Source organism: Notolepis coatsorum (assembly GCF_963971535.1).
Source record: "Notolepis coatsorum genome assembly, chromosome: 18".
NCBI classification, from domain to species: Eukaryota; Metazoa; Chordata; class Actinopteri; order Aulopiformes; family Paralepididae; genus Notolepis; species Notolepis coatsorum.
Genome location: NC_140182.1, coordinates 44225547 through 44250112, shown reverse-complemented (window position 1 = coordinate 44250112; position 24566 = coordinate 44225547). Strand labels below are relative to the sequence as shown.

General features: G+C 42.7%; 2 protein-coding genes across 4 annotated transcripts in view; both read left to right on the top strand.

Moving 5' to 3' along the window:
* Positions 1 to 758: 758 nt before the first annotated feature.
* LOC311245344 (transmembrane protein 53) lies at positions 759 to 10771 on the top strand (the record flags this gene model as incomplete). Its single annotated transcript, XM_084335187.1, has 3 exons — positions 759 to 992; positions 9531 to 9777; positions 10410 to 10771. 3 exons carry the CDS (start codon positions 759 to 761, stop codon positions 10769 to 10771), a joined length of 843 nt encoding a protein of 280 aa, XP_084191313.1.
* Positions 10772 to 23273: 12502 nt separating this feature from the next.
* rbm28 (RNA binding motif protein 28) overlaps positions 23274 to 24566 on the top strand; it is a 38410-nt gene continuing 37117 nt past the window's right edge. For all 3 annotated transcript variants that reach the window (XM_084334816.1, XM_084334817.1, XM_084334815.1), the window contains exon 1: positions 23274 to 23593. In XM_084334816.1, the coding sequence (XP_084190942.1) occupies positions 23470 to 23593 (124 nt within the window). In that variant the 5' untranslated portion in view covers positions 23274 to 23469. The remainder of the gene's footprint in view (positions 23594 to 24566) is intronic.

The window sequence follows — 24566 nt, the reverse complement described above, 5'->3', positions numbered from 1 at the left end:
CCTTGTCCATCTCACGTTTTATATAATCGGTCAGGTACAGTAAACGGGTGTCAGTGGAGTGTGATTTTTTTTAAACCTGATTGGAACTGGTACAGCAGTCTATGTTCAGTCAGGTAGTTGTCTATCTGCTCATATACCAGCCTCTCAATTACCTTTCATATGGAACAAAGGATAGAAACGGGCGGTAGTTACCTGGATCCAGTTTGCTTCCTTTTTTAAATAGAGGGGTTACCCTAGCAAGCTTGAGTTCTTGCGGGATGTGACCCTGGTTGATGGAGAGGTTGGTGATATGGGCTACAATGGGAGCTATGATGGAAGCAGAGTCTCTGAGAAATCTGGTGGGAATATTGTCATGGCCTGTGGCTTTTGTTGGCTGCAGCATACTGAGCTTTTTCATAACCTCTTCAGTAGTTACTTCAGTCAATACTTCAGTACATTGGAGAGGGTTGGGTGGGTGGGTTTGGACATTTACAGGGCCAGTTTCGAATTGCAGCAGAAAGCTAACACCTCTCCCGCAGGCTAACCCAGTCGTGTCCGCTTCCATTCATTGTGCTAAGCTAGGCTAACATGCAACCAGATAGCTTTCTACTGAACGCACAGAGAGGAAACTGGTATCTATCTTCTTTTCTCTCTCTGGAGAAGATGGTAAGCTAATTTCCCAAGATGTTGGCGTGTTCTTTTAAGCTCCTTTTCTCCTCTCTCTCCTTCAGACTCTGGCTATACTCCCACTCCCCGGTCCCAGCAGTTAGCACGTCACTATGCTGGCTGCCAGGGCAGCTGCCATCAGCGGGGTCACGTCACATCGCATCTGTAAGAACATCACCCTCTTCCTGAACGAGTCTCCCACTCCTCCAAATCGGACTCCAATCCCTGTTGCCACCAAACCTCTTCTCTTGATGCTACCCTGGTTGGGGTCGCGGCCTAAAGCTGTGGCTAGATACTGTGAAATATACTTCCGTAGCGGCTTTGACATACTCGTGGTGGAGTCTGAGGTAAGAAGGGCACAAACCGATGGCTGTGAACCTTTAGTATGCAGCATGGTATCCTTTCACCCCACAATATTGTATCGATGTGTGACAGCCCGGTACCATGGTGTTTTTCACAGTACTTGCAGTACTTCCAGGATATGCATATTATGATACAATGTCAACCATGTAGCAGGTACATTTACTTTGTTTATTTTCTACTTTTGTTTACTTACTTGGGGAATCCCGCGAGCACTCCTTATGTCCTATTGATTAATACAAAAGCTAATCTCTTGTTCAGATGAAAAGCAGAAGAGAAGCAGAAGCAGAAGACTTTGTGTATATTGAGGTGTTGTCTTTATACCATCACATACTAAATGTATGACATTATAAATTCACTGTGTTGTGTTTACAGAATGTGGTTACTCGGTATAACTCACTATGTTCAATTGTGACTCCTGTATCATGGTGGTATCTTATCGTCGGATTCTTAAGATAACATAGGATCATTTTATATATATTTTTTTGGGGGGGGGGGGGGGGATTCGGGAATCATAGCAGGAAGGGGGAGGGGAGGTACAGGTATGGGCAGGGTAATGGAAGAAAGAAAATTAAACTGTATAAACTAGGGGTGGGACGATACATCGATCCAGATCGATACATCGATGTAATTATCAACAATCGAATCGGATCGATGCGATGTAATAAGATCGATTCATATCGATACTCTTATTTTGAAAATCCTGTGGCGAGTCTCATATCCGCCCAAGAACAACAGCAGTAGCTCCGTGTGTGTAGATGTTACAGCATAGCATTCTCCCTTTCTGTGTGTGTGTGTGTGCCCGCGTCTTTGGAAAGACCAGATGAGGTCAGAGGAGTTTGATGTTTAAATGTTATTTAAACATAAACAATATAATACATAATAAATGTAGGCCTATACATGATCATGCAACATCAACAAATTGTTGTAGGAACGGTTTGGGAGAGGGAGGTTGTGAGTTTTGAGTTCCAAAAAATGTAGCTTAAAGTTTAACGCTCAATATATAAAAACGTGGCACTTTACAGTGAACAGGAGGTCTATTTGTATTACAAACAATAGATTGATTTTCCTTTAAATGTCTGGAAGAGCTCAAAAATACAAATGTCAAATGATATTTTCATTACCTTTTTTTTGTTGATCTAAATGTTACTGATTGTGTTAAATGGGCATATGATATCATCTCATATCGATCGCAGGCACCTGAATCTAATCGTATCGTATTGTATCGTGAGAGACTTTGTGATATCGGCAAATATCGTATCGTTGTCCAAAGAATCAATATCGTATCGTATCATGATGAAACTGGTGATTCCCACCCCTAGTATAAACAAAGGCACAGGTGTTAACTCAATCAGCGCCAGGGGTCGGGGCACCAATGGGGAGACTGCGACATTTGCGAGTGCTTAAAATATATCTTATAGCTATGGGTCTAATACACCCGTCGATTGTCAGTGAGTTGCTTCCAGTCGACATGCACAAAACAGATTGTTTTCATCCGTACATTTCCGTTTTTATACCGTGGTGAATAAGAGTATATTTCCAGAGCATTCTGTCTAATCTCAAGAAACTCGAGCAAACGGCGCTTCAATGTATTTCCTTAGAAATTGTGCCATTTGTTGCTTGATTTATGAATCGTTCTGAAAATAATGCTAGATTATCGGTATTATATGTGTCATCATGCGTGAACAGAAGCGGGGGCTGAAAAATCGCTTCTCAGTGCTTTGCCTGCAGCCAACGTCAGAAACACACACACACGAAAGAAACATCGGATTAACCCAAGATTCGTAACATAGAGTCCTTACCTGGTCTTTGATGTCCTGCAAAAAGATTAATCCAATTCCTGATCGCCATTCCAAATATTGATCGCGTTTATTGATCCAACGTTAATTTATATGTCTGAAAGGCATAATCCATGCTGCCAGGGACCGAAACTAAAGCCCGCCGCCCGCCAGGGGCGGGCTGTTTTTACCTTTGGCGCATGACACTTAGAGGGCTGCCCGCCGTGTGGCGTGTAGACGTGTAGTTCATAACTTCATAACGATACTCTTGTGCGAGTACAGATTATAGCCGCTCGTCTTTTTTTTCTCCGCCGCGAGATCGTTAAAAAACTACAAGTCCCACATCGCACTAGGTCCAATCACAGTAGAGTGACGTGACTGGTTTCATGAGAAAAAAAGCAAATGACCAATCGGAAGCTATCATTTGGCTTGTTTACTTCCATCTGCTCTAGTCTATATCGGACCGCCAAGAGCTAACGTTACTGTTTAAACAATGACCCAGTCAACTATTCACTTTTAGTTTAATACATGACGAGGCATTGTCTAACGGTATCTAGCTGGCTAGCTACTGATAGCTGCTGATATCAACAAATGCTCCAGCAATAGTCTACTCGAGTGCATAATACCTCCGGTCCCTCGTTAGCTAGCTTAGCTAGCTCACGTTGATCCATATGTCCCAGTAAACTAAATTGTCTTAACGTTATCTACTGGGCTAGCAGTAGCTACAGATAGCTCCTGATATCAATGTCTTATAACATTGATTGAATGCGTATTCTAGCTGAGGGCATGTTGAATGTGATTTGACAAAAGAACGGTAACGTTATAAATAGGTCCAGCTGCATCGCCGGAGAATCCTTGCATGCTGAATGTAGGGTCTAGCTGAATATAGGGTCTAGCTGCAGGGCCGGAGAATCCTTGCTGGAGCTGGAGGCTACTCAAGTATACACACAGACAGTGGAGCTGTTTGCAGATAGCAAGCATTTTGACTTATTGCGTGGTGGCGATGTCTCGCAGATAATACAACTACAAGTATGATTATATAATATATATTTTATTTAAAAAAAAAATTATATAAAATATATATATATATTTTTTTAATCAAAAAAAATTTGGCAGGTAAGAAATATGCTTGGCGGGTAGACTCTTCCCATCTACCCGCCACTGGCCGGTGAGTCAAAAAGTTAATTTCGCTCCCTGCATGCTGCTCTCGGTCTCCCCAGTCCATGTGTTATAACGATACTGCATGCCTGAGAAGGAAAACCTGGACCGGACTTGTTAGATCAACGTACAGCCCAAGGGGAAGGGATTTCAATTATGTGCAATACCGGCTGGAAGGCGAAGGCGTATTTGCCCTTTGCTAGCTCAGACCCATTCCCAATGATAACATCAGGCTGGATGGATGAAAAATTAATGGATATAGCTAATAAAAGAAATAACGATTAAAACCCAACTTTTTTCGTGATTGGCGCTGAACGGTTGGCGAGTTAACCCGACTTTTCTCGTGACTAGCGCTGAATGAGTTAAAGGTCCCGTGTTTTGCTATTCCTTTCACTATTTGGGCAATGTTACACATTTCCTGTGAGTCTATGGAACACATCTGTAAGTTTTCTTTTCAAAAAAAATGCATTGTTTTGTACTCTAAAGCAGCATTTTTCCACTTCAAGATTTCAAGCTGTTTTGGGCTGGGCTCTGCCCATAAGCGTTTTGAGTGACAGTCACCCACAGTCTGCACTGGCAGACAGAGAGAGACATAGAGAGATTGAGGGGGATATTATAAAATTTCGCCGTGGGGGGGCATAATCCCACGGGACAATGCATTGGTAACTTGTTTCAAATGACAAGATATACCCCTGTGAATATTATTGCATGGATCAGAATACGGGCGTGGGAGCGTGCGCAATTATATTTTGCAGCAGGTTGACAGTGATATGCGAGTGCTCCCGACTCTGTGCGTGCGCGCGGTCGAGAGTGTGTGTGTAAATTAGAGGATGACATATTTTCGGGATTCCCACGGGATGGGAGTCAATTTCACTTTGAATCCCGTGATTGGGCAGGACCGGGAGTAAAAGTCAACGGGAGCAGAAGGGAGTGGGAACTATGACAACAAAATCAACGGGATTTGGACGGGAGTGATACATCGGTGCTTCAGTAATGTAAATGTTTGGTGGTTTTATATTTAACTAAGGCAGACATCAGGGCTGTACAGCGTGCTATGAAAAAATCGGTCTGTGCGATGAATGAATTTACTGCACTAGTGTAACGGAGGTACCGCAGGGTACAAGTAGTGACGTGGCTGTGGACGTTAAGCGGTACTGCAAGTAAACTCACTCCCCAGAGGCATCCAGACCGAGTAGCAAGAGGTGAGTTCACCTCTTGGTACAGTGGTCTGTGATGTCGCCCCCGGTGCGGGAGACCGGGATTCAACTCCCACTCAGGGCAATCCCTTAACACGGGTCGAATCGAAATAAACACAACACAGTAAGATCACACCGGCTACACGTGGTGCCGTGACCCGGATGCCCTGGGTGGAGTGAGTTTAGGGGGGTGAGTGTAACGGAGGTACCGCAGTCTATCCACAGTCACGGGTACAAGTAGTGACGTGGCTGTGGACGTTAAGCGGTACTGCAAGTAAACGCACTCCCCAGAGGCATCCAGACCGAGTAGCAAGAGGTGAGTTCACCTCTTGGTACAGTGGTCTGTGATGTCGCCCCCGGTGCGGGAGGCCGGGGTTCAACTCCCACTCAGGGCAATACCTTAACAGGGGTTGAATCGAAATAAACACAACGCAGTAAGATCACACCGGCTACACTAGCACCCTAGCGATAAGCGTTCGGTTCATATCGATACTCTTATTTTGAAAATCCTGTGGCAAGTCTCATTTCTGCCCAAGCGCAGCTCCGGCAGCCCAACAACAACAGCGTGCTACTGCTATGTTATGTTAGAGTGCGCATTTTGCGACCAGGGAATAAGTCCCTGCCTGTTTTTCCCCGCAACGCTTCCAATGCATCTTACATGATTTGCATCCTCACCTAAACTAACTAGTTAGCTGCTACACTACGCGACCAAGGTACCCATGTACATGTCAAAATACTTCCCAAAGGTCAGTGAATACCACGATCACAACACCAGAGGGAGCTCCACAAATCATGTAAAACCCAGATTCGGCTCAAACAAGGGACTAAACACGTTTCGCAATTATGCCACATCAATGTGGAACGCCCTACCTAAAGCTGTAAAGGAATGTGAATCACTACCCACTTTCAAAAACACTCTCAAAAAACACCTACGTGAGACTGCAATTCGAAACTGGCCCCTACAAATGTCCTAACCTAGTTGTACAGTAAATTACCAAGTAAGGCTTTGTCAGTATTCCAATGTACAGTGTAAAATGTGTGTGTGTCCCCTACCCAACCCCCCCCCCCCCCCCCCACCTCCAATGTACAGCCCTCACCCACCCACCCCACCCAACCCCACCCCACCCACCCAACCTCCTCCAATGTACAGTTTCTACGCCAAATGTATATACACTTTTTTTCTGGACACTTTTGTATCACAAACAGTACTGTATTTGCAAATCTGATATGTCATAAATGTATAGATGTAGCAGTACTGTCTATCTGTATGTCATGTATGTCATATATGTTATGATGAATTGAAAATGGGGGACCCTGATGTAAACAAGACAAAAGTCTTTCTCTGGTCTGCATCCCCTTAACAATTGTATGTATTGAGCTGTACTGTACTGTACCCATTCTGCAATCTGTTAATAAACTTTTCAATCAATCAATCAATACCGGTAACTAAACTAAGCTAACCCGGCTCAGAGGCAGAGAAAACAGTGAGGAAAGGGAGGGGGTGGGGGAGCCTCAGCCTCTCTCTGTCCCTCTCTCTACGTCAATGATTTTAAGTAGGTGAGGTCAAAGGAGTTTGATAGTATTTACTGAGGATGGCCAGATAATGTTGATATTTAAACATAACAAATATAATACATAATAAATGTATACATGATCATGCAACATAAAAAGAAATTAGGAACTGTTTGGGAGAGGGAGGTAGGGAGGGGTTTTAGGTTGTGTGTTGTGAGTTACAAAAAATCTAATTTGTTATTTCAAATTTAAAGCTCAATATATCAAAACGTGGCACTTTACAGTGAACATGAGGTCTATTTGTGTTAAAAACTACATTGTTTTCCATTTAAATGTCTGGAAGAGCAAAATAAAAAAAATTAAAATTATATTTTCATTACCTTGTTTGAGTTGATCTAAATGTTACTGGTTGTGTTAAATGGGCTTATCGTCTCATATCGATTGCAGGCACCTGCATCGTATCGTATCGTGGCAGACTTTGTGATATCGGCAAATATCGTATCGTTGTCCAAATAATCAATATCGTATCGTATCGTGATGAAACTGGTGATTCCCACCCCTAGTAGAGTCCATACACCAACACCAAATCCCATAATTCCTTACACGTAACGTGTCTGGCTGTGTGACGTCAACTTGTCAGCCTGAAAATGACAGCCAAACATGGCACTGCAACTAAATAACACAAATACAATAGGCACATTTGTGACTGTTACAAATATAACACGTTTTATACTTGTGCTACAAGATTTTGGCCTGTGCTACAAAACTATCAACCTCTGCTATGTGCTATGTGCAAAAAAAGTTAACGTACAGCCCTACAGACATGATGTGACCCATGTACTGCATATTTTATACTGAGGAAGAAAAACGGAGCAGGATTGGTAAACGGGAGTGGGATGGGAGTGGGATTCTATAAAAGTTTGGCTCGGGATTGGGACGGGATTGGGATCAGTCCTCTGTGGGAGTGGGAGGGAGTGGGATTTTTTCTAAACTCTCACTTGGGATTGGGATGGGATGGGATTATTTCTGTGGGAGTGGGAAGGAGCGGGAGTCAAAATCCACTCACATGTCAGCCTCTAGTGCAGGGCTATTCAACTAAATTGTTCAGGGGGCCAAATTGTCAGAAACCCAAGGGGCCAGGGGCCGGACTGCCACGGCGCCTCCCCGTGCTATGAATATATGTACACTTGACACAACACGCAACCACATTTTCACAACTTTTATTTAACTATATTGCAAAAGTAGTATACTTTTCAAAGAAAGTGCTTCATTTATGACTGTGCAACAACTGCAACATCTCCTCTTCAACATTTCAATATAAAAAAAAAAAAAAAAAAAACAAGTGCATGATGTGCATCTGAACATTCTAACATCAACACTTGAACAAAAAACACATTTATAGCTGAGCTTATGAAAAAGTGCTTCATGTCTGTGCAACAACAGCCAATCACAGCATCTTATTAGCACTTATTGTCCACTCTTAACTCTCAAACATCAGGGGGGGTGGGGGGCAGACAGGCCTAGCCTACATACACACATCTAATGAGAGAGATTGCACTTCTTTGACTGGGCAATGGCAGAGAAAGAGGGTTCATAGGTGAGGGCTACCCGCAAACAGTGATGCAAATGCTCATTTGTCAAGGAGGCACGGTTGCTTGTTTTAATGGCATTCATGTGAGAGAAACTGGATTCACAGGTGTATGTTGAGCCAAACATTGTTAGCACAGATATTGCCAGTGTTTTTATTTTGGGGAATGTGTTGACATGAATACACTTTATCCAAAATGTTGTGGTGGATTCATTCTCAAGTGCCTGCTTCAGAGCAGATGATGCTTGCATGTCAATTATTTCAAGTTGCAGGAGACCTTCATCAATGTGAAGTGATGCAAGGAACTCTTGTCCTTTTGTGGAAATAGCAGCTACATTGGCAAATGGGTTGCTCACAAAATGCATCAATTCTCTGGGCATGTCAAATTCATCAAATCGACTTGCAAAGTTTTCCCTCAATTTATCAATGAAATCTGTCATTAATTGAGTGACTTTTGGCTCAATTGTGCGTGTGAACGTTGACATGGAAAAAAAAATATTGAAAAAAAAAAAAAAAATTAAAAGAAATTATTATTATTATTATTTTTTATTATCATGTAATCTTTTGCGGGTCGGTCAGAATCATCCCGCGGGCCGGATCTGGCCCGCGGGCCGCCAGTTGAATAGCCCTGCTCTAGTGTAAATGCTCCGTGTCCCTCTCTCTCTCTCTCTCTCTCCCTCTCTCTCCCTCTCTCTCGCTCGTTCTCTGCTCTCTCTGTCGGCACCCACGCCACGTCAACCCGTTTGAGGAAGTGTCAGTATTTCCACTCGCTCTGTTGTTGAGCGAATGGTTGAGTGTAGCTACAACCATAGTTATGCAGATGAGAATTCTTGGACGTCACAGGTACGCAAAATTCAGAATAGCTTAGTTCAGTGAGGGAGGATCTCGTGAACTTGAGACTGGACTGATGAGCCAAAATGAGAATTAGAGACACAGACCCCATTGATACAACCCCATATTGCTAGAAAACAATGTTAAACACTGGGAAAGGCCATTTGTAAGACACAGGACCTTTAATATACATTACAATAAATATAAGCAATAAAAAATTATTGAATCTAAATATATATATTTGAGTAAAGAGTAGACCCAAGGTTCCGATGAGGGTCTGTACCCTATGGTCATAATATACGTTATAGTCCATGCAGGTTTTGGTGAGAGTTAAGGGTCAGACATTCCTAATAGTTCTCAAGTTCTGCAGGTGTAAGTTCTCCAGCTGCTGGCAGCAGAGCCTGAGTGTTGCTTGCTCACTGAGTAGCGCTGATGTCTTCCCTCTCCCCTGCCGTTTCCTAGGTAACCGGCTTCGTGTGGTCTCGCTGGGGACTGGAATATGGAGGGAGGGTTCTGGAGCTGCTCCACAGCGAGCGCTTCGTCTCACGCCCGCTTCTTGTGCACGCCTTCTCCCTCGGCGGATACACGTTCGCCCAGCTGCTCGTGCACGTGTCCCAGGACACGGAGAAATACCAGGGGCTCACTGGGAGGATCAGGGGCCACATCTACGATAGCTTGGTGATTGGGTCTCTAGAGAGGATGGCTGTAGGTAATGTACAGCTACTCTTATCAGTTGATGAAGTATTGTGTTACTCATTCTTTGCAGGCATTCGCCTTATTTAAAGATGCTGTAATTTAGTTTTTTAAATAATAGCTCTACATGCTGACAGCCATCACTGATATGGAGTGTTTGGTCAGTAACATGGGTCTCCCAGTCCCTCCGCTCTGCAGGAAACAGAAAATAAATGTTCTGGTATCCCGTTCCCACTTTATCCAATCAGGAGAGAGAACGCCACACTACAAAAATTGTCTGCCTAAAATAAGAAATAAAAAGTAGTTTTATACTACACATATATATGTTCTTGAAATATGTAATATAATTACCCCAGCGCAGTAAGCTAATTTTACTTGGCAAGATTTCTTGAAATACATAAACATATCTAGGGTTCTCTCTCCTGATTGGATAAAGTGGGAATGGGATGCCAGGAAATGTATTTAACACTTATTTTAACAAAAATAATACCACTTGCAGCACCTCTTTAAATGCACGGTTGCCAGATATTCCGCAGCACAATAATCATAATGCTGTCATATCCTGAATTAGGTTCGATTGCGTTCTTTTGAGATATGTCATCTTTTACGTACACACTCTCATGGCAGTGATTTCTCTGCTCCCTTCAGGTCTGGGTAAAAATGTATTTCCCCGTTGGGAGAAATTGGTGACACAAGCGAGCCTGCTCTACTTCACCGTCTTCAAATACCAAACGGTGGCTTACTTTGACAGAGCCATCGATGTGTTCCGGGACCCCCCGCTCAGCGCGCCCGCGCTGTTCTTCTACTGCGAGAATGACACGCTGTCTGACCCGCTGGCCCTGGAAGAGCTGGTCCACCTCTGGCAGAAACGAGGGATGGATGTCACGGCGAAGAAATGGGAGGATTCGACACACACGGGCCACCTGAAGAGGCACCCGCAGGAGTACCGGGCTACTCTGGACGCCTTCCTCCAATCCCTCAGCCTGGCTCCTCTCAAGGCCAAGATGTGACGCTCGCTACTCAGCCAGAGTCAGTGCAGACGGAAGCAGACAATGCAATACAATTCAGCAGCAGTGACATGAAACTGTGGGGAAAGAAACCATTTATTTTTTAAGTTTCTCAGTTTACACTCCGAGATGTAGCCCCAGCTATGGTTCATATACAATCTACAATACTATTACAATTTCCTTTTAAGACTTACATTTTGGGATGATCCCATTGGTTGGGGAGTTTATTATCATTCTAAATGGTAAATGGCTGCATTTATATAGTGCCTTTATCCAAAGCGCTTTACAATTTGTTCCTCACATTTTTACCCATTCACTCACATTCACACACCGACGGCGGAGGCAACCATGCAAGGTGCCAACCTGCTCATCGGGAGCAATTAGGGGTTAAGTGTCTTGCTCAAGGACACATCGACACGTTGCCCGGGAGGAGTGGGAATCTAACCGGGAATCTCCGGATTGCCAGACGACTGCTCTACCTCCCGAGCCACTGTTGCACTAATTCTAAATTAGATTGAAGGCCTACCTCAACTTCAATCCTTAAGCCGTTTCCCCATCAGTTAGCCATTGTGCAGAGTGTTGCATTGCATTTAATCGTCTATGGAAAAAAACTGATTTACCGTAAACTTGTGACCTAATATAAATAATAAAATAAATTAAAATAATAAATTAAAATAAATTTATGTAAGCTGCTACTTGCCCAGTAAAGTTGCTGTTAGGCAGACAATGAAAAACACATGGAATACCAAGCATAAATACATAGATTTGCACAAGAGTTTAATGTAATTTATCCAATCAAGTGCATTTCACAAGTAGGAAGGGGATATATGCACGCAACATGTAAACAACAACATTAATTTTGCACTCACCAAGATTTTTTTAATTATTAAGTTATTTTCTGACAGGAAGTTAAACATTCGGTATAAGCATCATACCGCGGTGGAGGAGATATCCGAAGTGATGGCCTTTATGGAAAAGAGTAGGCTATAACCAAACAAGATCAAAATAGCTCAGTAATTGTTATAGATTGATGTTATTTTAAAGAGTAACTAACTACAGTATGTTTATGATAATAGTCTTATATTATATGTGATCTTCCTGTGATTTCTGTTGTGGAGGAAGCCATGTGGGAATGATGACTAAACCTGGACTAAATCTTGAAATGAAGGGTCATCTACAGACCTGAGTAGAGTAGGTAAAAAGCCAGATCTATTGTAGATGCAGGTAATTACCAAACACCAACATAAGTGTATATTCAGGATACACATCGCCAGCAACCAGAACAACTTTTTTCAATGTGTCTCGGCATATTAAGTATCTGGATGTGTATGGATTTATGTCAAACCCTGTCCTCTTGATCCTCTAATCTCAACTGTTGCTTCCCTGTGTCGAGTCATTTGTGATTTTGACCTATAGTCTTATGTGCAAAGTATCTTTATCTTGGCATAGGAGTGCTCATCCGGGGGCCAGCTTACTGTACATCTTGTGTTCATGTGGTCATATAACCTGATGTGATTCAAAACTATTCCATATGGCCTCTGATGACTGAGACAGCCATGGCATTATGTAATTAAGTCAACCCGTAGGAGGCTGCTCCCATCAGGATGGAAATGCTTCACTATAGGATGATCTGTCCTAGAACCGTCCTAAAGTACAGTTTTATTCATCCCAAACTGAAGAACTGTCCTAAAGTCCAGTTTTATTCATCCCAAACTGAAGAACCGTCCTAAAGTACAGATTTATTAATCCTAAACTGAAGAACCGTCCTAACGTACAGTTTTATTCATCCCAAACTGAAAAAGAACTGTCTCAAAAGAAAGTGTGTGGTTGTATGTGAATTCAGCCTTTTTTTATCTACCATCCTGGGGCCGTCCCAGATCAAATAATGTTGCCCTCGGGATGTGGAATTCCCTTCATTTCAATCCCCACATGTCACTCATAATGGGGCTGCTAGGGCCTAAAACATGCCAGAAAGATTCACCCCACCTGCTTTCAATAGAGCCTGTGTCCCTCACTCTTGTATATCTCTGGAACTATGCAGTTTGGGGAGAGAATTGTGTTTACAGAGACATTGGCAGAGCCTGCAATTGTTTTACAAAACATTCATACAGTTCTTATGTCATAATAAATTAAAACGAAATAATTTTGAGGCACTGTGTGAACCAAATGCAAGCCTAGGAGATACTTCTTTTGAATAGTAAATATATTTGTAAACAATATGCTAACAATGCTATTGTAAACAATAGAATGAAGAGGTAACTTTTCAGTTAGCTTTCTAGCTTCAAACGTTCGAGGGACTACATTTTCCTCTGAAGACAGTTTGTTATGTTATTAAAATACAATGGCATGCTTCAAGTTTCTCTCCCAAAACTACTTAGTGCACCTTTAAAATCCATTTCATAGTTTAGCCCAGTAGGCTTAAGTACAGTAGTTAGTGGCTACTTATTTCAGTGTGATTTGTCATCACTAGTCATAATCTGCACTATACATGTATGGAAGATTTGAATATAGAAGTAGATCTGTATTAAATATTATTCTGTGTGTTACAGAAATTTAACGTAATCTGATAGCCTTGGGAAAACTAGTAAAGAAAAAGAGAGAAGGTTGTTTGGGAAAAGTCATGGGCAAAACATGTCCAATGAAAGTGGTGGATTTGAAGATATAACATTGTTTGGTAGACCTTTTATAGTATGTTTCCATTTCATGGTGTGAATATTTCCTATACTACTTGAAATAACTTGCTATGCAACTTAAAAACTCAAGACATGTTACAGCATGTGAGTGTTTGTTTATTTTTTCAATAAAAGTTATCATGATGCCACTCTTAAATGGGTTTATTTAATAATGTAATAATTAAATAATGTGTTTAGCAATGTAGCGTAAGAGTCTTATGGTGCAAGGCCAGAAATCTGACGTAACCCAAGGTGGCAAATTCTAATAGAGTGTTATGAAAACAAATGTCTAGATAATATTTAGATTTAACCATTGCTGACTAGTAGCTTAGTGTAGTAGCTCTAGTAGACTGTTATGAAAAGCAATGTCTAGATCATATTTAGATTTAACTAATGCTGACTAGTAGCTTAGTGTTTTGAAGCCCATGAAGATAACCAATCTCTGGTACCACCTACTGAGGTGGCTAAATCATTACGGTGCCTGGTGTGGGAAAATCGAAAAGGAATAATGTAGATGTTGTGGAATGTAATCACATCACTGTTTCGATGATATGGAATAATCTAAATGCATTATTCACGGAGGCGGACTTGAGTCTGGTTGAAGGTGGAATTTAATGAAGCATCATGTTGCAGCAGCATGGAGATACAAAGAACGCTTATCCTTGGATTTCTAGAATGGTGAGCTAACAAAATACATATATGATAGTAGATAAACTAAGTAAAACATTAACATACAGAATATAAGTCGCAAAGAGTATGAAAGATATCATGTGACGGAGTCCATGAGAGATATGGGGTGTTTACATAGGTCGATATAGAACTGGGTGAAATGTGAGTTTGAGTATGTGTGTGTGAAAGATGTGTGCTGGTAAACTTCCAAACTAGGGTCCATATGAATAGATTACTGTGTATAGTTTTCAATAGTAGCTTAGTGCCTGTTTATTATCACTGTGAGACCAGTGTAAATCCCTTTACGCCTGTAGTGGGCTTAATAATAAGGCTAAAGAGAGGGCCTAGACCTCTCACCTCAAAATATCTGAAGAGCAGTCACACATTTACAAATATGTCAGATGTATGTACAAATATGTTGTATGGTCTCTAACCATTGTACCCTGGTCTTTGAGTTGCATAAATCAAGTGTATAACTGTAAAGCTCAGACTGAATACTGAGCCCAATTGCACAGGCTGTATAACTAACTTGTATACAGTGAGATTCAGTTGCAAACAATTGTATCACCACATTGAAAGGGCTTTTTATTCACATCATCACACATGGATGCAATGGAGCTCTTTTTGGATCATGCAATGGGGCTCTTTGGGTCCTAGCTTTACAGACAGGCCCAGTTTATGAAATGCCAACTTTGTTTAGGGACCAAAATTAGCAGAAAATAGGCTAAAATATAAAGAAATGTGCATAAAAATGACTATATCTTTCTCTGTTAACTATGGAATGTCACCACTATCAAGAGATCAAAGTAGGTAATTACGCTATTTGATGAAAGCATGAGAAAGAATAACTAGATGATGAACTGTGGAACATCAATATTAAGTGGTGATTGTGAAAGCGGTGATTAATTCCATATATATCTATGATTAATTCCACGTTCTCCATTAATTCCACCCAAAGACTTCAAAATTGCGAGAGTAACACACCCTGCACAAAAAGGGCAGCAAATTAGACCCAGTTTCTATCCTTACCTCCATCTCGAAAGTCATGGAAAAAATAGTATATGAACAGGTCGAAAAGTACCTTGCGGAAAAAAATCTAATCTACGAATTCCAATCTGGCTTCAGAACATCCCACTCCACTGACACATGCCTTCTCTATTTAAACGACCACATCAAACAAGAGGTGGACGCGGGCAAATACTGCGGCATGGTCATGCTGGACCTACAAAAGGCCTTCGACACTGTCAATCACTCCATTCTGATTGACAAGCTAAAAGCCATTGGTTTTGATAGTCTATCAGTGAGCTGGATGCAATCCTACCTGGAGGGGAGAGAACAGATGGTGGAGGTAAACGGTACCCTATCCACCCCCCCCCCCTTCCCAGTGAGCTGTGGTGTTCCACAAGGAAGCTACTGTTCCTAATTTATGCAAATTACATGTCGTCAGCTTGAGTCTGCAACTTGTTCCTGTTCGCGGACGACTCAGCCCTGCTGGTCTCTGACAAGAACAAGTTACAGGTTGAAAAAACCCTCAGCTCGGAACTAGGCAAAATCTGCATCTGGCTCGCTGATAACAAACTATCATTACACCTGGGTAAAACAGAGTCCATTCTCTTCGGTTCAAATAACAAACTCAGCAAGACCGACGGCTTCTCAGTTACAGTGGGTGATAATATTGTCACAAGGAAAGATGAAATTACATACCTGGCTAGGTTCCATCCTAGAGGCAAATCTTTCCTGTGACAAAATGGCATCCAATGTAATAAAAAAAAGTCAACCAACAAACTCGATTCTTGTACCGGATCTCCTCTCTGGTAAACAAGAATACCCTGAAGACTCTGGCAGGAGCACTCATTCAAGGGTACTACGACTATGCTTGCACCTCATGGTACCAAAGCACCTCAAAGGCGCTAAAAACTAAATTACAACCATCTCAAAACAAACTGGTCAGACTACTGCTTGACCTTACTCCTAGAACCCACCTCACCCCTGCCCACTTTGACAACCTAGGATGGCTTAGAGTAGACGACAGAGTACAGCAACTTGTAATGGGCCTGGTCTACAAGATACACTACACGAGTACACTAAGGTACCCATGTACATGTAAAATAAAAAAACGTCCCAAAGGTCAGTGAATACCACGATCACAACACCAGAGGGAGCTCCACAAATCATGTTAACCCCAGATTCGGCTCAAACAAGGGACTAAACACGTTTCACAATTATGCCACATCAATGTGGAACGCCCTACCCACAGCTGTAAAGGAATGTGAATCACTACCCACTTTCAAAACCACTCTCAAAGAGCACCTACGAGAGACTGCAATTCGAAACTGGCCCCTGTAAATGTCCTAACGCAACCCCCTCCCATGTACAATAAATGTCCTATTAAACCCAATAATACACGAGACCAGTGGCGGACTGGGACACAAATTCAGCCCGGGACATTCAGACGCACCAGCCCACACACCGGCCCACGCACCTGCCCACGCACCGGCCCCGAAACCGGCCCACACAACGGGCGTTATGAAACACTTGTCCAGTATTAAACAACCCAAGGCTGTGGCTAAGGAGTCAACATCAGGGAGACCAAATCTACACACCGCCCCTAGATGTGCACTCATGCACAGTGCACACACACACACACACAGACACACACATACATATACCGTTACTTCCCGTCATTGGCATATGTTTTTTTTTTACTAACATCTTAGTGCCTCATTAGCCTAGGGATTAAGGATACATGAAGTATTAACTACACCATAATAATATTGAGGTTTGATCCATAGAAAGTAGGGATGTCCGATATTATCGGCCTACTGATATTATCGGCCGATATCGGCATTAAAATGTGATATCGAAAAATATCGGTATCGGTTTTAAAGAAATAATATTTTATTTACATTTCTATAACCTTTATTTACCCAGGCAAGCAAGTAAGAACCAATTCATATTTTATTTATTGTCAAAAGTATGCATAATGTTGTGTTAATTCCACAACAAGAGATATGTAATGTTAATTACCTGAAATTATTCCATTTCTTGGGTCGGGAAACCCTGCATATATCGGTATCGGTTGATATCGGTATCGGAAATTAAGAGTTGGACAATATCGGTATATCGGTATCGGTAAAAAAGCCAATATCGAGCATCCCTAATAGAAAGGTCTGTGCTACACAATTTCAGTTAGATTGGATTTATTGTCCTTTAATTTGGCACTCATGACATTAGTTGCTTGCCGTTTAATCAACATTGAAAGACCCCCCACTTCCTCCCAGACACCCATTCCAAGAGCCTGTTTTATCTCTCGCTCTCTCTCTCTCTCTCTCTCTCTCTCTCTCTCTCTCTCTCTCTCTCTCTCTCTCTCTCTCTCTCTCTCTCTCTTTCTCTCTCTCTCTCTCTCTCTCTCTCTCTCTCTCTCTCTCTCTCTCTCTCTCTCTCTCTCTCTCTCTCTCTCTCTCTCTCTCTCTCTCTCTATGTATGTGTCTCTCTGTGTGTGTGTGTGTCTCTCTCTCTGTCTCTCCCTCTCTCTGTGTGTCTCTCTCTGTGTCTCTCTCTCTCTGTCTCTCTCTCTCTGTGTCTGTCTGTCTGTCTGTCTGTCTGGACTGGGCTCTCTCTCTCCCCTCAGGGTCAGCTGTGCTGGACTGGGCGCTCTCTCTCCCCTCAGGGTCAGCTGTGCTGGATTGGGCGCTCTCTCTTTCCTCAGAGTCAACTGCATAAGAAGAACATCAGCAATCAATAATAATGGCTTGAATTCATACAGCGTTTTTCAGCCTTTTGAAAACACCCAAAGTAGTAGTAGTAGTAGTAGTAGTAGTAGTAGTAGTAGTTTATTCAGTCATCATCTCACACAATACAATATACCCCATCATTTAACAATATTTGATTTTACAGTGACTGAAAAGGTACAGACTGAAGCATAATGCTTATATATGCCTGTCCTATATTCTTAACAAATATTTAAAAAATTGGCGGCTACGTGGCGTAGTGGGCAAGGCGCTCGCCACAAATACTGGAGACGCTGGGCTCGCCTGTTCGAGCCCAGCGCTCCACATTGCTTTCAGTTTAGCTGGTCGTTCATACTAATACACATTGGCCGTATTAGGGGGTGGGAAACTGATGGGTGGGGATTGGGCGTTGTGGACAGCGACTCCTACAGGTCGGTTGGTGTGCCTGCGCAGTAGAATCAGGAAGTGTCGGGGGCAGCGTGAGCCTCCCACGCGTTACTCCTCGCCACTGAGAGATCGAGCTGCGCAGGTGAAAAGATGCGACTGCTGTTACCTCAAGTACCGGAGGGGACTTGTGCTATGTATGACTTAGTCCACATTGCAGCCGGCTTGTGGGAGGCAAGAAACAGCGTTCGTGACAGGTGAGGGTTGAATTGGATGATACGAAATTGGGATGGGAGAAAATGTAGAAAATGGGAGAAAAAGTGGATAAAAAAAAACAAACATTTAAAAAATTAAGACTCCAAAACAGTATTCTAAAAGAAAATAGCAAAAGAAAACAGTATTATTCACCCCTGTAGTTTTCAAAAATAGCTTTACAAATTTTTATTAAAAACCAAAAGCGAATTACTCATTCTTAACTGTATATCAGCATTGTTCCACAAAGCGCTTCACAGAAACCATCAAGCACTCACACTCACACAGTCATACACTACTGGTGGTTGTGAGCAGCATCAGCAAACACAGCTGCCCTGTGGCAGACTGACGGAATCATGTCTGCTAATCAGCGCCAACCACCATCAACAACCTTCATAAATACATTCAACATTAATGGAATAGGCTAACTACCAACTTAGCTGTAGCAGTTAGCTGTTATATGCAATCACATATGTTTAACTACGGGGTAGTAGTTGACCTAGTTGTTAGCTTAAGCTAGTTAGCTGTGGTTATTTACAAACATGTAGATGAGACTAATCATATACAGATTGAGAACATGGCTAACAGTTGGGAATTCTAAGGTACATCTTATTTAAGCATGTAAAATGGCAACTAATCAATTCAATCAATTAGATTACCAATATTATATCAACATGAAAATTTGGAAGGGAACATAATAGTATTTTATTTTAGTATTTACTATTATAATATTAGTAGCCGATTAATTTGCAGCCCGTCCTAGGTTCTGATTGGCTCTCTAGGTTAGCACTTTAGCTTCTGATGCTGTGGTGGGCACTAGTCCTAACATTGCTAACTAAACTTTTAGTCAGAGAAAAAACGTCACGAGTCACAACTATTTACGTCCACGTGCTGTAAGGAATCAGGAATACGGAAAGCACATTGTCTTGTAATAGAATGACTGAAATCACTGCAAGAGCTAGTATAGGCTAGCTAGCCCTCATGAACCGGCAGACACCAACAGTAGAATATGCACTAGGCTACTGCATGCACCTGTCATGTTACTGTTGGTTCCTTCCACTTGAACTTCATCATCATTAGCAGCAGCAGCGGGTAAACATGTCTGTAATTTTAGAACATTGTTCTGCGTCTTTTACTAGCAATTTTAGTTTTTTAATTCTAGCTTTTTCAGCTCCCCCCTTCTTTTTTTGCATTCTCCATTTCTGCGCTTCTAGGCCTACTCGCGGTTGGGAGGAAACGTGAATCTCATTCACTGATGTCTCATGTCTCATTCAAGACTGGCTAACAAAAGCATGTATTTCCCTTAACACCAAGAAAACAGTGTGTATGATGTTCACAAAGTCACCAGTAGAGGTCACTCACTCTAATGTGTTTCTGGGAGAGGCGGAGCTGGACATTGTACATTAATTCAAGTATCTTGGGGTCACATTGGACTCTACATTGACCTTCAAAAAGTCATGTGAAGAAAGTGACAAACAGTCAAGTTTAACATCGAAAACTTCAGGCAGATCAGGCCCTGCCTGCCAGTTAATGCTGCAAGGATGTTTCTGCATTCAATGATTTTATCACACATCGAGTAGGCCTACTGTTTTATCAACTGGTCTCTTTTATATGTCACTACTCTTACACCAATATAATTACTCTACAAAAAAGCCATAAAAGTATTTGATAGGAAACCAATTTCATTTCATCACTGTAATGTTTTAGAAAAACATAACATGCTAATTTTCGAGAATTTCCAAGTTTTCAAATATACTTGCTTCATGTACAAGGTTCTGCATGGACTTGCCCCTCCCCCATTGAATGAGTTCATCCAACAGAAAGCAGACACTGGCATTACCACCAGGGCCATCAGTAGAGGGGACTGTAAGGTGCCTTTTCGTTACATATTCCATGTTCAAGACCCATCTTAAACTGCATCTTAAGGCAAACCAGAACTGTGATAATTTTTAATCTGATTTAGTTTATGCAACTTGTTTATTGTTTTATTGCCGGCCCACACACTGGCCCACACACCGGCCCACATAATGGCCCACACACCGGCCCACATATGGCCCACACACTGGCCCACACACTACACCGGCCCACACACTACACCGGCCCACACACCGGCCCACATTAGTGGCCCACACACTGGCCCACACACTGGCCCACACACCGGCCCACACACTGGCCCACATACTGGCCCACACACCGGCCCACACACCGGCCCACATACTGGCCCACACACCGGCCCACACACTGGCCCACATTAGTGGCCCACACACCGACTCACACACTGGCCCACACACCGGCCCACACACCGGCCCACATACTGGCCCACACACCGGCCCACACACTGGCCCACACACTGGCCCACATTAGTGGCCCACACACCGACTCACACACTGGCCCACACACCGGCCCACACACTGGCCCACATTAGTGGCCCACACACCGACTCACACACTGGCCCACACACTGGCCCACACACTGGCCCACACATCGGCCCACATTAGTGGCCCACACACTGGCCCACACACTGGCCCCAAAAAAAAAGTAAAAAAGTTATAAAAAAAAAAAGTATAATTTTTTTTTTTTTTTTTTTTTTTTTTGACCAGCCCACTTTGGTCCCGGCCCATCGGGATTCGTCCCGAACGTCCCGATGGCCAGTCCGCCACTGCACGAGACCCTCTTCTTGGGACCAAGTAAGGTTTAGTCGATAATCCAATGTACAGTTACCCCCCCCCCCCCCCCCACCTCCAATGTACAGTTTTCCCCCCACCCCACCTACCCAACCCCCCCTCCTACCAACCTCCTCCAATGCATTTTCTTCATCAAATGTTATACTCTCTTTTTTAGACTCTTCTTGTATCAAAAACAGTACTGTATTTGTAAATCTGGTATGTCATAAATGTATAGATGTAGCAGTACTGTCTATCTGTATGTATGTCATATATGTTATGATTAATTGAAAATGGGGGACCCTGATGTAAACAAGACAAAATTCTTTCTCTGGTCTGCATCCCAAGTCAAGTCAAGAGTTTTATTTGTCACGGCATACAAGTATACAATGAAATGTGGGTGGTCTTGCCTGCAACGATGTGCAAATAACATATAATAGAATCAACATTGTGCAATAAACAAGTAACATTGTGCAATAAACAAGTAACATATTAGGGCATATCGGTATATGTACATAAGTTATTTACAGAGCATGGAGGACATGCTAGGTCCTTTGGTAGTGTCTTTCTGTACATGCTAATTTATACAATCTCCGGTTATACTATACTATTTTTAGTGTGTGCAGCATGAGTGTGTGCTTGCTCATGTTAAAGTGGCTGCTAGTGTGTGAGCGTGTACAGTGTGTGTGCTCATGTGTGCTTGTGTGTGGAGAGTTCAGTACGCAGGGCGCGTGTATACCTTCCGCAACGGAATTCGGTTTCCGGGTTCCTCTGATTGGCCGCGACCGCCACCTGACCCGCCCCCCTATCCAGCGCTGCCGCTTCTTCAATTTATACGCATGGAAGTATTGACTGAATGAATGAATGAAAACTTTATTTAACAGATTGGAGAATGGGTACAATACAGTACGGCTCAATACACACAATTGTTAAGGGGATGCAGACCTGAGAAAGACGTTTGTCTTGTTTACATCAGGGTCCCCCATTTTCAATTCATATAGAACGACTACGCCGTAACAAATCATTAAAAAAATATACCGTTAACTGGAATATGTTGTGCCTTTACACATATGTTGGATTATGTAATTGGTTTGTCATGACAAACAAATAAAATATCGCATCGCCGGCTGTCTCTGGCTTGCTCCAGCGGACACCAGAGCTCAGCCAGCGGCGAGAATGTGCTGCCGCGAGCGGCATCGCTGAGCTCTGGCTCTGACTACATGCAGTCACTGAGTGTTGTTGTAGCCAGCGGGTAAATCGCGATTTTTTTATTTGTTTGTCATGACAAACCAATTACATAATCCAACATATGTGTAAAGGCACAACATATTCCAGTTAACGGTATATTTTTTTAATTGTTACGGCGTAGTCGTTCTATATGAATTGAGAATGGGGGACCCTGATGTAAACAAGACAAATGTCTTTCTCAGGTCTCCATCCCCTTAACAATTGTGTGTATTGAGCCGTACTGTATTGTACCCATTCTGCAATCTGTTAAATAAAGTTTTCATTCATTCATTCATTCATTCATTCATTCATTCATTCATTCATTCATTCATTCATTCATTCATTCAGTCATTCAGTCAATACTTCCATGTGTATAAATTGAGGAAGCGAGCGAGTCCGCGGCCACTCGCTCTGCCGCGCGCGGCAGCGCTGGATAGGGGGGCGGGTCACGTGGCGGTCACGGCCAATCAGAGGAACCCGGAAACCGAATTCCGTTGTGGAAGGTATACAAGCGTTCAGGGCTCTGATGGCCTGGGGGAAGAAGCTGAGCCGAAGTCTCTCTGTCCTAGTAGCTGGTGTTCGCAGGCGTCTGCCTGACCTCAGCAGCATGAACAGGCTGTTGTTGGGGTGGTGTGGGTCTTTCATTATTCTGCAGGCTCCCCTTAACAATTGTGTGTATTGAGCTGTACTGTATTGTACCCATTCTGCAATCTGTTAATAACATTTTCAATCAATCAAACTCTACTGCACCTCAGGGTGTGAGGCGTGACAAACACTGTGCAGTACTTGAGTCCTAACAGCGAGAAGCAGCAATACGCCAACGGGCGCCTAAACCTGCCGAAAGGCAAACGAAGAAGAACATTTGATTAGATGACACATTTCCGCTCGATTTTAAAGATGGCTGCCCCCGCATGTAAACATGCGATGGTCTAATTTCTTTCCGAGACGTGTTTGTGATATTATTATCTTGCAAGTTGAACCATATCTCAAAATTAATATAATTAAAAAAGTATTATAGATCCGTGTTTTACACATCAGATCGCCACCACCCGAGACGATAGACGTTGAGTTAACGTTAACTTAGCCACAGCCACGTTTGAGCCATGCCAGGGCACAGTGTGACGTTGTTCGTCCGCAATTTACCAGCTTCTGCTTCGAACAAACATTTGGAGGAGATATTCTCCGAAATTGGCCCCGTGAAGCAGTGCTTCGTTGTGAATGAGAAAGGTGAGACACAACTATTAAGTAATTCATGTTCCGTTAAAACCTAGGTCGTAATGACGAGAATGGGAATGCCAGGTGGCAATAACGCACGTTACTACTAGCCGAATTCCGAAAACGAACACACGTGATGTACAGAGACGTCATGTGTGTACTAGGTACACAGAGATGTTAAACAATGCCATGGCATGTGTGGACTGACCGATCAATCATAGCCAGGGATCATGAATGAATGAAAACTTTATTTAACAGATTGCAGAATGGGCTCAGTACAGTACGGCTCAATACACAATTGTAAGGGGATGCAGACCAGAGAAAGACTTTGATTGATTGATTGAAAAGTTTATTAACAGATTGCAGAATGGGTACAGTACAGCTCAATACATACAATTGTTAAGAGGATGCAGACCTGAGAAAGACTTTCGTCTTGTTTCCATCAGGGTCCCCCATTTTCAATTCATCATATGACACACACGACATACAGATAGATAGACAGTACTGCTACATCTATACATTTATGACATACCAGATTTTCAAATACAGTACTGTTTGTAATTGTGATACTAAAAAAATCCAGAAAAAGAGTGTATATACATTTGACATAGAAACTGTGCATTGGGGGAGGTTGGGTAGGTGGGGTGGGGCTGTACATTGGAGGTGGGGGTGGGGGGGGGGGGGAACACTGTACATTGGAATACTGACATACATTTGACATAGAAACTGTACATTGGAGGAGGTTGGGTAGGTGGGGTGGGGTTGGGTGGGGCTGTACATTGGAATACTGACAAAGCCATGCTTGGTCTTTATTGTACAACTGGGTTAGGACATTTGTAGGGGCCAGTTTTGAATTGCAGTCTCCCGTAGGTGTTCTTTGAGAGTGTTTTTGAAGGTGGGTAGTGATTCACATTCCTTTACAGCTTTGGGTAGGGCGTTCCACATTGTTGTGGCATAATTGCGAAACGTGTTTAGTCCCTTGTTT